The sequence below is a fragment of the Sarcophilus harrisii genome, chromosome 2 (genome assembly GCF_902635505.1).
Source record: "Sarcophilus harrisii chromosome 2, mSarHar1.11, whole genome shotgun sequence".
NCBI lineage: Eukaryota > Metazoa > Chordata > Mammalia > Dasyuromorphia > Dasyuridae > Sarcophilus > Sarcophilus harrisii.
In genome coordinates, this window is record NC_045427.1 from 404,784,307 (window position 1) to 404,798,811 (window position 14,505).

Genomic DNA, 14,505 nt, shown 5'->3' on the forward strand with positions numbered 1-14,505 from the left:
GGTTTCAAAGGGAAGAGCAACACATCTTTGTCTTAGTAACATAGTATATGAAACTTGGAATGACATGAGTGACATCTAGGACCTCCTAACCTTCACTGTAATGAGCAGGAAACAGATTACGAGAAGAAAGTGAAATGCTTAAGTTCATACATTAAGTTTGGAATAGAACCAAAGTTTGAGCCAGCTTTCCTCAGTTTAGAGAACAGACTGGATTTTTCAGTTGTGGAGAATGTTACCTCTACTATACTAATATCACAGATTATAATGTTATGCATTTTTTAAAAAGGACTTTCATGTAGGATCTTAGATTGAGATAGATCCCCATTTTAGATGGGGATCGAGATCCCCAAGTTCATAGAGTTCAGGTCTCTCATTTTAGAGTTGAGGAAATTGATGCCTTGAGAGATTAAGAGACATGACCAAGGTCACATAGGCAGTAAATTGTGCTATTATTTCATCTTTAGCAACTATTTTTAAAAATATTTGGTAAATGTTATTAGCCTTGGGAAAATGGAGGCTCTGGAGTTAAGATGACTTACTTTAATCTTTTAGTGGGACTATTGACTTCTATTGCAGAGTTCTGCTCATTTCATTGTATTGCTCATCTTGTCATTGAGTGGTAGAAAGCTAACTTTTCTTATCCTTGTCTTTCTTTCCCTCCATGTTGGGCAGTCGAAGGATCAACCAGATTATGGAATGTATTCCCGTATTTCCTCCTCCCCCACGCACAGTCTCTATGTCTTTGTAAGGAACTTTGTATGCCGAATTGGAGAAGATGCTGAACTCTTCATGTCACTCTATGATCCCAACAAGCAAATGGTCATAAGGTGAGTGAATTCAGAGAATATACTGTCTCAAGTTGAAGGGTGTGGTGAGATGGAAATTTTAATGGGAGGGCCGTATGAGATAGTAGAAAAATCATTCACATGGCAATCAAAGGGCTTAGGTTCAAATACTGTCTCTGATACTTAACCCTAACCCTAACCCTAACCCTAAATGCTCACATTACTTTACCTGTATGTGTCTTAGTTTTTTCATCTATAAAAATGAGAAGTTTGGACAAAATAGAATTTGAAGTCCTTTCTGGATGTAGATCTATTATCCTTTATGTCTAGTACACATCCCTCAAAGTACAGTGCAATGTTATATCTTGCTTCACCCCCAGGAAGAGCAAAAATGACTGCTTCCCATCTTTCCCTATGATACCCTCAGGAATATTTTTTGCATGCCATAAAGACTCACAACTTTCTGTCAGCCAAGCTCAAGGCACCCTGTGATAAAGAGCCCTAAAAATGATGAGGTGAGCACAGTCCTGCCTCCTGAGCATCATTAGAATATCTCTTGGCTGCTCTGACAGGGGTGATGATTCTACGATCCCATATGCATGATTGATCACCCAAGCTGAGCACCATGCATTGGGGCAATGGATCAGTCTGATGGCAGCTTGGCTCCCTGATGTGCCACCTGGTATGATGTGCTTGACAGGGCGTACTTGAGTGATGCCTCTGACTATGCCAAAGACATACTGCCTTCTCTGGGGAAAGATGAGCAAATGGGAAGAGAAGGGTGAAAGTATAGGGAAAAGAGGACAGAGGAATACTTAATATATCAATATGAACTTGATTGTCTAACCTTTTCTTAAAGACTTCTTCTCCTCCACACTTGTCTGATCATTCTTGGATTGTCAGTATGATATGTTCTAATTAAAAAGAAAAAAAAAACTTGAGGGGACTAAAATCACTCTTCTGGATGATATGGATCATTTAGAACTTGGCTGGAATTGACCTGTCATCTCTGGGATGAAACATGGGTATCTTCTGCAAACCTTCCCATGGATGCTTGATTTAAGAAATAGGAAAGTGAAATATTTTTTTATATTAAAATATAAATTAGATACACAATAAGTATACATGACCAAAACGTTATTTTGCTGTACAAAAAGAATCAGACTCTGAAATATTGTACAATTAGCTTGTGAAGGAAATCAAAAATGCAGGTGTGCATAAATATAGGGATTGGGAATTCAATGTAATGGTTTTTAGTCATCTCCCAGAGTTCTTTTTCTGGGCATAGCTGGTTCAGTTCATTACTGCTCCATTGGAAATGATTTGGTTGATCTCGTTGCTGAGGATGGCCAGGTCCATCAGAACTGGTCATCATATAGTATTATTGTTGAAGTATATAATGATCTCCTGGTCCTGCTCATTTCACTCAGCATCAGTTTGTGTAAGTCACTCCAGGCCTTTCTGAAATCATCCTGTTGGTCATTTCTTACAGAACAGTAATATTCCATAATATTCATATACCACAATTTATTCAGCCATTCTCCAACTGATGGACATCCAAAGTGAAATATTTTAAAAGAAAATGAAGAAAGGTGGTAAAAGGACTTTGTAGGGTCAAGTCCTCACATTTGGAAGGGGTCAATTATAAATGTGTTTTCTCCTGCTGAATTTGAAGAGAGAAAGCAGTAACTGGCTGTAGATTGTAATAAAATGACATTTTCTCTCAAATATGGGTAATAGTCCAATTCTTCTTTCTCTATGGCCAATAAATGTTGAAATAATAATTTAATTAGAAGCCATGTCTTATGATCATATAGAGATAACTCTGGATAATCAAAGGTTATGCCATTATATTATAAACTCTACTAGAGATTTTATCAAGCTGAAAAGACTTTGAGTGTCATCCCAAATTAATTTGTCTAAATACCAACTCAGTTAAATATGGAGAAACTTCTCATCAATAGTTGATCACTAGGTGCTGAATCCTTTGGCAGTAGAACTGATAGAACAATGAAAACTAAAATAAAATTACTTTTAGTCCTATTCAGGCCCTTTTTCTTTTAATAGTATAAAATAGAAGAAAAAGTGGCTTTGGAATGTTAAGCCAATAGGAATTCTAAAAATGATGGAGTTTTAGGGTATTTGTGACTACAACTTAACTGTTAGAATTCTAAATGTATCTCTTTATGGGTCATGTTCCCCATTTATAAAGTGAATTTGTTGGTTTCAATGTCCTCTAAGATTCATTCAAACTCTAAAATTGATGACCAGATGGTCTTTGTTCAATGACCAACAAATCATAGGATTGAAAAACTAAATCATAGAAGCATTACTGTTTTATCACAAACTAAATTGGAAGATAACAGGATTTTGTAGCTAATTGGAAGTATGGCTGCTAGGTTCTCTTTGGAAAGGAACACAAAAGAACTGTTATTATTTATTATATGCCTGAATACAAAATGTTATTTTATGAATCATTTGGTTATCTCATTTTACATTACCTAAGATCACCACAAAGAAATAATTATAAAAAATGATGAAGATAATTAAAGATCATTTTTGCCTGAGGAAAAGATATTATATATAAAAATTGACATGTTCCTTCAATTCAAATTAGGATATACTTTAATATTCAGTAATTTTAATATAAAGGCGAATTAAGGGGAGGATAATAAAAAGTATGTTAGAAAACATAGCTAATATTTAAGAAGAGAAACTGAAGATTTGTAGACTGCTCAAAAGTCTTATTAATTTATAATGTGAATACTTTCTTTGAGAAGAGATTTGGAAGGCACTGGGCCAATATGATAAATATAATAATATAAGAAAAATGGAATTGACTGTTAATATCAACAATAATAAAAATATCTCACATATATTTACATCACTTTAATGTTTGCAAAGTCATTTTTATTCATTATCTTATTTCATTTCACACAATGCTATGAAGTAAGTATTCTCTCTGGCTAAGTTCAGTGTTTTGCCTGGAAGTCATACAATTAATAAATCCATGATTCAGGATTTGAGATCTAAACTATTTTGGATCTAATTTTTTAAAAAGTTAAGGATCTAGTTGGAAAAAATTGGCTCTAATTTTAAAAAGTATCAGAAAAAACAACATTTATGCAGGGAAACATTTACTAATTTAGGCAAAGGTCAGTGTGAAATGAGAAAAAAGGATACTGAGAAGACCCTGCGATTGCAACAGCTTTGAACTGATTTTTGACTATCAAGCTATTAATGTCTTAAGAATAGGAAATGGAAAAGGTGAGGATAGTGACCTTGGTTTTCATACCTTGCTGCAAAAATTTTACTAGTATCAATCAGTTACCATAACACGGAGGCCAAACCCAGAAACTTTCTTAGCTAAAACATGTTTGATCTTCTTGTCAAGCAGAGAGACGTGTAAAAAGAAAAGAACATTGTTTAAAAAAGCAAATTAATTTGTAAAATATTATAGAGGAGTATGATTGAAGATCACAAACAGTATCATATAAAATAATGAAAAGCAGTGGAGAGGAAAACGAGATTATATAAAATCACATTAAAACCAATTAAGTCCCTTCTTCTCAAAAAACATTCTTATATGAAATTAGGAGGACAACAAATAGAAGAAAAATAGAACAGGTTTATTATCATTTCTATAATAATTTGTTTCCAGGATTAATGAAGTAGAACCATTACATTTGAGCCCTTTTATCCCTTTTTGATGTCCTATAAAGGGAAGCAAAATGATATTTAAAAGGACAAAATCAAGAATAGGAGTTAGATCACATCATTTGTACACCAAAGAAAATTGTACTGAAAGTGACAACATTTTGAAAAACTCAAGGGAAATTTTACAAGATATTTCAGATAGAAGAAGATATTAAAGTAATGGGGGAAAATCACTGATAACTCTTTCCTCCAAAATGTAATAGAGAGGACATCAATAACAGCTTATCCAAATGCCAATTTTGTTATCTTTATATGATCTTTATGAAAATGTTTGTACACATGTATTGGAGATGATCTTGATAAAAATATGAGAAAGAAGTAAGTGGCCTTCAGCAAAATATTTTCTTCAGCAATTCATATTTTTAAAAATTATCACCCAATTGACTGGAAGATACAGAGAATGCAATATCTTTCTGTGTTCTTTTGCTTATTATATTGTTTCTCATGAGATTGGCCTAAAAATTCAGACAGATAAAACTAAATGATTGAAAAATATCAATTATCTATGCCATTCAGTCAGAAGAAAGGAAATGTGCTTTTATTAAACTGTGCTAAGCAATTTTCAAATATTACATCATTTGATCCTTATAACTTTGGAAAGTATATTCTATTATTATCCCTATTTTATAAATGAAGAAATTGAGGCAAACAGAGGTTAAATAACTTGTTCAGGATAACAGATAGTAAGTACTTGAGTCTGGATTTGAATTTGAATTTTTTGACTACAGATTCTATCCACTGTAGCATTAACCATGTCTAAGATGTTCCTTTGGGGCAGGCATCATTGATAGAGAATGAATTGGTTCTAGATTTGAATCTGAGGAAAAAAAAGTAGGCCAGACTAAAACGGAGAAAGCATGCAGAGACTGAAAGAATCTCAAGCTGCTTCCCAGCTGAAAATCTACTTTTTAAAAATTCAGAGGTTTTTCCAGTGATGCTGTATGATTGAGAGATATGGAATGCCAAAACTTACTCAAGAGCACCTGTCCTTTCTGTAGAAGGTCACCAAACATCAGGGGAAGAATTGAATTGGTCCTGACATATCCCCCATGGGGATGGAGTGTTTTGCAGAAGCTTGTTTTAGCTGCTACCCTGTAGCTGCAGCTGTTTTCTGATCACTCGATTAAGTTTTCCTGTCTGTGAATAGATGAGACCAACCTGAGCTTTTAAATTGCTTTTCTTATTTATGACTATTTTCTCCAGAAGAAAATTGCCAGTGTTTACTATTTAAATCTGACTAGTTCAGGCACCTAGGGGCTTGCTTCATCCAATGAAAGATTCTAGAAAAAGTGTAATCCCAGGCACACAGGCAAGGGGGAATCAAGTGGAACAAAGATATTTTGGATCAAATTTGGCTGCTTGGTTTGCTGAAGATTTCAGTCACTTTAGCAGTAGACCTGTCTTAAAACAAAAATTAAAATAAAAACAAAACACCAAAATCCCAAAAAACTCAGTGGCATTTTGCTTAGATTTGATTGATTTTCTAAGTATTGACCAAGTTGAGCTCTCTGCAATAATTTCCATCCCAATCTATTTTGGTAGATGCTGGTGTTTTCATTTCTAGAGTAATTGGAGGGTAAAGGAAAAGCCATCAGGAAGAGAGAAGCATTATATAGAAGCCGTGTGTTACCAAGTCAAGTCAGCAAACATTTTTAAATGCCTTTTATGAGCTATTTACTGTGTTAAGTGCTATGGATATAAAGTGGGAAAAAGAAAAAAGAAAAAAGTTCCTACTGTCAAGGAGCTCACATCTAATGAGGAAGAATAACACAAACAGATATTTACAAATAATATAGATGGAGGATAATTGGGAGATAATCCCAGAGAAAAAACACAGCATTTATGGGGTAATGGGAAGGACTTCTCGCAGAAGATGGGCTTTCTTTAAGGTTAGCCAAGGAGACCAAAAGGGGAGAAATAACAAGAAGCAAAAAAGAAAAAAATAGACCCTGTCCTCCAAGAGCTTGCATTTTAATGGAAGGAAGAGAACATGCAAAAGGTAATTGAAAACTTAAGATATATTGGGGGAGAAAAGATGTTGAAGTACTTTTGCAGGACCATGGTAACGTCTAGAGCATCAGAGGAGTGAAAGGCTGAACATGGCAGAGTGTGGCCATTAGTTTCAAAATGGAGGCTCAATGAGAAACTTACCACTGGGAGGAAGGTGCTGTCCCTGCAGAGGGATCTTTCAGTGTGAGAAGGCTGATGAAGAAACATAGTAACACAGGGGCTAAGTGCCTTATATGGGTTATATGGGTAGTCTGGGTCAGATACTCTGACTTCAAATCCCATGCTCCATCCTTTGTTCCATCCTGTCTCTTATCAGCAAGGGATGGAAGTTGCATGGCAGTCATTTTATTTGTTTCTTTACATTCAGGTCATAATACCTAATTATTTTACTCACAAGAAGATTAAGGAAGAGCTGAAGTTATGTTGCCCAGAGTCACAGAAATTATTTTCTGTGCCTAGCATTGTGCAAGGTGTATAAGCTATGAACTCTGCCTCTCAAGAGCTGACAAGTCTTACTGGAGGGACAAGAATTATTTGTGTTGTACAAAACATTATAAGATGGTACATGATTAAGTGTCAAAATGAATGGTGATGAGAACCCAATAAGTATTCTCAGAAGGCAGATTTAAATTGAGTGATCAAGAAAATCAGAGCTACTTCTGTTTTGCAGTGAGAACTACTTGGTGCGTTGGGGAAGCAAAGGCTTCCCAAAGGAAATTGAAATGCTGAACAACCTGAAGGTCGTCTTCACGGTGAGTATTTCCTTCTTAGCAGTCTCAGATAACAGTGCCTATGTTCCTTACTCATGGTGGAAATGAAATTGGAAATGTGGTTGAACACAGAATCAAGAGGTAAGACTTTGTTATTTCGTCTGTATAACTGCATCCTGTAGTCAAACTCCTTTACTGGATTCTATGGGTAAATATCAATAGTACATAGGTCAGGGAAGGGGCAGCAGGGAGGGAAGAAAAAAAATTAAAAAATAAATTTATGTGGTAATTTTATTATGTATTTAAAAGCAATAGCTAATTTATAATTGATTTTTGTAATTTCTTGTAATACAGTCTTAAAAATCATATTATGTTATGGAGATGCTTGTTTTATTCTACAAATTAAAAATAAAATAAATAACAATCCTTTCTTATAATCTAATGGGAAAAACAGTACCCACACACAGATACACAGAGGAGTGCCAACTATCCACACTCCCTTATAATCTAATAGATGATCATGTAGTCACCCCAAAAGGACATATGGCCAATGGAAGATAAAATAATAGCTTGAAAAATTGCAGAGAGAGAACTAGAATGTTTGGGCATTGGATTTTTTCAGTTAATTAAATTTAATGGCAAAGTCAGGGTGGACTGAACACTTTTTTATTATAAGCCTTGTTGAAAAAAAGGTCCTAATATGTACCAATCTAGCTCTCCTGTTTTGACAAATGAAGTAGATTAGGTATCATTTGATTTTTCATAACTGGTGGTCTTAGAATACCTCTTGGCCATCATTCTGAAGATCAGTTTTCATTGTTTAGCTATAGGGAGATTGGATTGAATGTGGACTCAAGAAATTTGTGACTAATTGAATGAAATGAATGAATGAAAATCTACCTCTTAAAAAAAGAAAACAGAAATAATCAAGACAAAAAACCCTTGCTATCTGCCAGGTAGTATACTAAGGGCTGGGGATATAGACAGACAAAAACACTGTCCCTATATTCAAGGAGCTCATATTCTAATGGAAGAGACAACATATAAAGACTATGCAATGCAATAAAAGTACAGGGTAGAATAGAGATTGTTTTATTGCAAAGGTACCAGTAATGGAAAAGGGGGTGTGGGAATTTGATAAATTAAATGTTTGGACGATTGGGCTATGATATTCATATGACATATTAGCAGAAATGAAATACTTGTCAATAGTCATCATACTGTTCTTGGATATCGAAATATACAGAGATGAAAATCTCCATTCCTTTAGGAAAACAGAAAATTCAGGACCCAACAGCTATTTAAATCAGATTATTGCCTCTAGTGATAGATTTTAGAAGGTGACTAATCTAAAAGAAAAAAAATGGAAGCAAGGCATTAGGGATAGTAAAATGTAAGGTACTTGAGGACAGGAATTATTTTCTTGTTTGTCTTTGTATCACTTAAAACAGTACCTGGCACAACAGGCACTTAATATTTTCTCATTGAATTGAATTGAGTGGAATTGCTTATGATTTCTTACCAATATTTTTGCTTTTTCCATATAGTGTTCTGGGAATGGGGCTGGGCATACTGTAAACTTGATCTTGTCTTCTATAGGAGCCATTGGTTTGGAAAATCTGCTTGCCTAATTATGAAGAGATTGACAGCAGTGCTACAAATATGAGCAAGAACATCAGAGAGAATAGCCAGACTGCTAGTGGTGTGTGTTTTACTAAGGAGAAAAGTTTGAGCCAGGAATGACCGCCATGCTAGATTAACCTGCTTTGCTTTACAATAATTCTCCAGCTATGTCCTATTAAGTGTAATGTTTTCTGTTATGTTGCAATTAGGCTAGAATAGTGGTGATTTATTTTGTTTGTGCATTCCTGAAAAATGGACCGTAGGAAACAGCACAGTGTCATAGTTCCTAATTGCTTAGACAAAGTTTTCTTGGCATGTATGAATGGGTCCAGATTCTGTTTATCTATTATTAGTTGAAGTGGGCAGGATATTTATTTTCTTGATAAATATTAAAGTCCTGTGGGCTCTACTGATTAAACCAGGAGACAGATGTTTAGTGTGTGAGAGAAGGACATGGGAATCAATCAGGTATTTATTTTGTGGAGAATCAACTTGTGATTTATCTTCTGAATGTAAACAAGAAGGAGAGGACATCAGTAAATCAGTGTCAATTCCCATTGATGTAAAAATGATCCAATTCCCCCAGGATCTTACATGTTCCATTGTGTCTGTTTTTTAAACTAAGTGAACTTAAGAACCTTGTTTGTCACTTCACTAGATTGAATGAAGTTATTGGGACCTTCAGTTTGGGAAGGAGTGCAATCCTAAGGATGTGATTTTCTTTTCTTTTAAGTTCTAAGTATGAACATCTCTTGCCAGTGATGAGGAAGGAGAGATCTGGGATTTTACGGTTATAGATTTATGGCTGGAAGGGATCATAGAGGCCACTGAGTCTACCTTCCTCATTTTATAGAGGGGAACAGTGTCACCTAGCTAGTAACTCTACAAGACAAAAAACAGGATTTTCCTGATCCTAGGACCAATGTCCTATCGACTATGGAAAGCTTTGCTCAGTTATGTCAAAGTAGTAGTTATGTTGGGATTTTACTGATGTGTCTTAAAGTTGGCCCTTTTTAGATATCTTTTTGGACTAACAGTTCCTTTTCCCCTCCAATTCTCAAATTATGGCTTTTTCAATGGACAGACACTAATCTTAAAAAGATACTCTTCCTCTGTTTTTTTTTTATTTTAAGGACCTTCTCCTGAGGGTCAAGGAACAAGTTCCTCCCTCAGGATGAAGAGGGAGGGATCCTCCTATCATACATGAGTATGGCACACTTGTGTAGATCACTGAAATGATAATTGTGAAGAGAGAAGGTGTGTATTGGGGCATAATAACAAATAAAGATTAATAAAATTAGGACAGTTATGAGGATTTTGAATGTCAAGCAGTGGCATTTTGATTTCACTGAAATTCTCAAATAGATATTGAGGTCCTACTAATAGAGCAAATTCTCTCATTTGGGAATCTCAATGAAATCACAAGGTTAGTCCTTATTAATATCTTATACCTGCTAATATTAAGCAGTTTGGGAAATGCAGAGGTACAGTCTGTCCCAAAAGGCATAATGCAGTTTTAAGCTTTAATAACTTCAGAACTTTAGGTATAACAAATGTACAAAACACATAACTTGAAAACATAATTATCTGAATTTATTTTGCATATATCTATTTTTGAAAGATAATTTTAAATGTCAATTTTAACAAGGTGAAGTATCTCATCATTGTGCATTTGCCTTTGAGAGTTTTTAAATGATGTTTTCTCAGGTCATTGGATCAGTAGAACACTTGGCTCATCTGATCATTTGATCTATCTCCATTAGACTTTTTCTAATCATGTGTCAAAATTGTCACATGCATCAAAATCTTGTTTCCTGGATGATCTTTACAATATAATTGTAAAAACAATTCTTTGAGTCACTGAGCAGCTGCAGTTGATGAAAAGTTTTAAGTTTCAAAATTGAGTAGAATGATGTATAGCACAAGCCAGTTATGGTGAATTTTAATTAGAAACATCAATATTTTAAATATTCAAAGAATTAAACTTTAACTCTTTGTAAATATGTAGTAATCTTTTTTTTTTTGGGGGGGTATACTCCTGATGTTATTACAATTTAAAACTACATGAAGATTTTTGGAACTCCTTGTATATATGGGCATGGTTTCTGCTCTCAAAGAAGAACAATATAATGTGATGTATAATTTTATGTGGCTGTAAACCATATGTATTTTGAGTAGAAGAGAGAAGGTTTTATAAAATTAGTGAAACTTGAACTAAGCCTCGAAGAATGGATAGAAATGTAAAAATAAAAGCATTTTAGGCTGGGAAAATGCCATTTGCAAAGTCACAGAGTTGGGAATGAGTATGGCACACTTGTATGGACCACTGAAGAATTGGTTGTAAAAAGAGAAAGTATGTGTTGGGAGTAATAATAAAGAAAGTGGGATTAATAGAATTGGACCAGATTATGGAGGATCTTGAATGTCAGTGGAATTTTATTTTATGTAGTATGAAATAAGTAACTATTGAAAGTTTTCTGAGAAATAAAATAGTGAGAGATGAATTTTAAGAAAATTAATTGGGCAATGATAGGCTGAATAGATTAGAGGGGAAGAGACTCTAGTCAGGAAGCCCACATGGAATGATACTGGAGTAATTTAGGATAGCAGCAGCAAAGAGGTATGCCAGTGACAATTCAAGAGAAATCTCCTAAGAGTAATTTCTTGGACTGTAACTCTGTTAGATCTTACAGAAGGCTTGCCAGAGTTAGTTGACATATTTGGCTTAAAAGCTCAGGGGGTTTATTCGGATTGGAGGGAAATTTGCTTTAAACTACATGTTACTTTGGTTTTCCTTTGCACTCTGTTCTTATTCACAAAGCAAGTGAATCTGTGCCTCATTATTCTTATTCAGTCTGTGAAGCACATGACCCAATCACCTAAGGGGCACATTGGGGAAGGAATGTTTTGTAGGTCAGCTTAATGACATTTAGGATGGACTTGTAGTACTGGAGTTGGCTTAGTCTTTGGAGGCCACCTTTGTCCCTGTTTGAGGTAAAAAGGTCTTAAGAAAGCAGCAAATGTTTACTACAACCTGTAAGCAACTAGTTGTAAAAATATAAGCCCTAGGGTAGTAAAGCTTGACCATTCCCTGGGCTCCGCTGTATATTCCCAGAATATCCATGACATACACTCACTGTTATAAATGGGTTGGGAGTAGCTGCTTATTTTCATCCCTTTTCTCTGAAATGATCTGGCAATAGATTCTCTTCAGTACCTGGCACAGGTAGACCCGGAATGTAAAGTGCCACATGTAAAGATACTTTTTTCTAAAATGAGGCCTAAAATTGTCTTTCCTAGGATTGTTTTCTGATTCTAACATTCATTTTAATTCAATTCAGTTCAACTTCCGTCAGTTCTATCATTAATTAAATCTAACTAGGATTAAAAAAATATTTAATTTTTAATTTATTGAATAAGACAAGCATTTCCATAGTATAATTAAAAAAAAAGATGAAACTGCAAATGTATTATGTACAATTTGCTATTCCTTTAAATTTTTTTCCCTATTTGCCATCTTTTATTGTTGTTATTTGTCCTTTGTTCTTCAAGAGGACCATGACATCAGGGAGGTGATGCCATGACATGTATGTGAATTAGATTTAAGTGAGGGGGGGGGGGGCAAAGTCACCTGCCTCACCTTTCCTTTCAGAGCCATCTGGGTCCAGAGGCCAGATATAGACCAGGATGACTAGAGATGGTTGTAGATGAAAAGGGGGAGACACAGGTTGAAAATCAAATGTGGTAAGATCTCCATGAATCTAGGAGTAATACTCTATCTGCCACTCTGGTAGTTTGCAAAATGGGACAGAGATCTCCTGGTGGCTTCATAGCCTGATACCAAGAAATGTTTCTTAACTCTTTTTTTTTCCTTTTTCTTCCAAGAGATACATAGGGTTTATCTTAACACAACTATACCTATCTTTATTCCCTATTGTGTTCCTCTGCTATGCAAATTCCTAATTTCCATTTCTTGTAAGCAGCCCCTCATAGCAGTTATGACTTAATTTATACCTGGGCATCCATACTACCAACTTCATAGGTGTCACTAAAAACAAAACAAAACCTCTCCCCCTCAGTTTACTTGCCCCTTGACACCCCCCCCCCCATCACCTTGTGACTGTGCCCCTTGTATTCAGAATAGGGTGGATTCTATAGTCCAGGAGTCCAGGCTCTCCATTTTTTCACTTTGGGTGGGAGAGTCAAATTGTATAGGCTAAGCAGGTATGAATATGTTGTGATCTTCAGTGTAGATGTCATCATATTATCTTTTCTCTGTAAGCCCATTCCTTTTCCAACTTTTCTATTGATTTCAGTGCTCTTCTTCCCACTTTGGTAGAAACTAAGGTTCACAATCTTATTGTCATCATTGATTCCTCACTCATTGGTGTTTCTGATCAGTTGCCAACTCTTGTTATTTTTTACTACCACATTGCTCACTTTTGTTTCCTCTTCATTTATATAGCTACTATCCTAGCTCCAACTCTGATCACCTCTTTTCTAAACTATTGTAATAACCTTCTCATGAGTCTTTCTCTTCCCCTTTCCATGCTCCACATTGCTGCTGAAGTAAATTTTCTAAAGCTCAGATCTGACAATACTCTTTGCCTACTCAATAAACTTGAAGAGGCCCCTGTTGCCTGCAGGAGCAAATGTTTCAACTTTATTTTATCCTTTTAACAATTTTGTATTTTTCATATTAATTTAAAATAAATGATTATTAGCACAGTAATACTTTTATATAATTTTGTTGGAGTATATGCATAATTCTTTTTTAACTGATGGGTGCACAATCAAAAAATATTTGAAAGCTGTTGTACTATGGAGCACCCATTTTAGTACCAGGTATGTACAAGGCAGGGAGAGAGACTGAAATGATAATTATGAATTGGCAACTTCCATATGGATCTTATAGTCTACTGTAGATGTCATAACTGAATTATCTTTGAGTTACAGGTTTCTCAAAAATGGGGTAGGTTTCTGAGAATGTGGAAATTTTAGACTCATGAGAAAGTTGGTTAGTCCAGAAGACTTAGAGATTTTCTGTTTTTTCCTTTTTCCCTTCCTTACTGTTATTTCTGTAGTGGTGCTGAACAAAAGTGAAACTGATAGGTGACTCACAAAGAATCAGTTATGTTTTCTCAACCTATATGTGTATTAGAGATCCCTATAGTCTCTTCCATTTCCTGTGTGAGGTGAAAGAATTGATATTGAATATCTGGGCTCTGTCAGTCCTTTTTCTCTCAGCCTTAGTTTTTTAACCTATAAAATGGGGATGATGCATTGTACCCACTATTTTGTGTAGTACTAATGGGGCAAAGCTCATAAAAAAAGCTATTTTTGAACAGGCAATTAATATCACTTCTTTCTTTGGTTCTTTGTTTTATTTCTTTGGGATTTCCTATATGATAAATGAAGTGCAACTTATTAGCTTTTGTTGAAATAATGAGAAATAAAAATGGCTGTATATAACTGTTCATTTCCTGTCTTACAGGATCTTGGCAACAAAGACCTCAACAGGGATAAAATTTATTTGATTTGTCAGACTGTCAGAGTTGGAAGGATGGATCTCAAAGATACTAATTTAAAGAAATGTACTCAGGGATTAAGGAGACCATTTGGGGTGGCAGGTAATTATGTGCATCTTTCTAGAAGGTTTA

General features: G+C 35.0%; 1 protein-coding gene across 1 annotated transcript in view; it reads left to right on the forward strand.

The window, feature by feature from the left end:
• Positions 1 to 14,505, forward strand: part of DOCK2 (dedicator of cytokinesis 2) — a 486,757-nt gene that overhangs the window by 45,196 nt on the left and 427,056 nt on the right. The window contains exons 8-10 of the mRNA XM_012552398.3: positions 673 to 827; positions 7,183 to 7,264; positions 14,340 to 14,475. Of these exons, the coding sequence (XP_012407852.1) occupies positions 673 to 827; positions 7,183 to 7,264; positions 14,340 to 14,475 (373 nt within the window). The remainder of the gene's footprint in view (positions 1 to 672; positions 828 to 7,182; positions 7,265 to 14,339; positions 14,476 to 14,505) is intronic.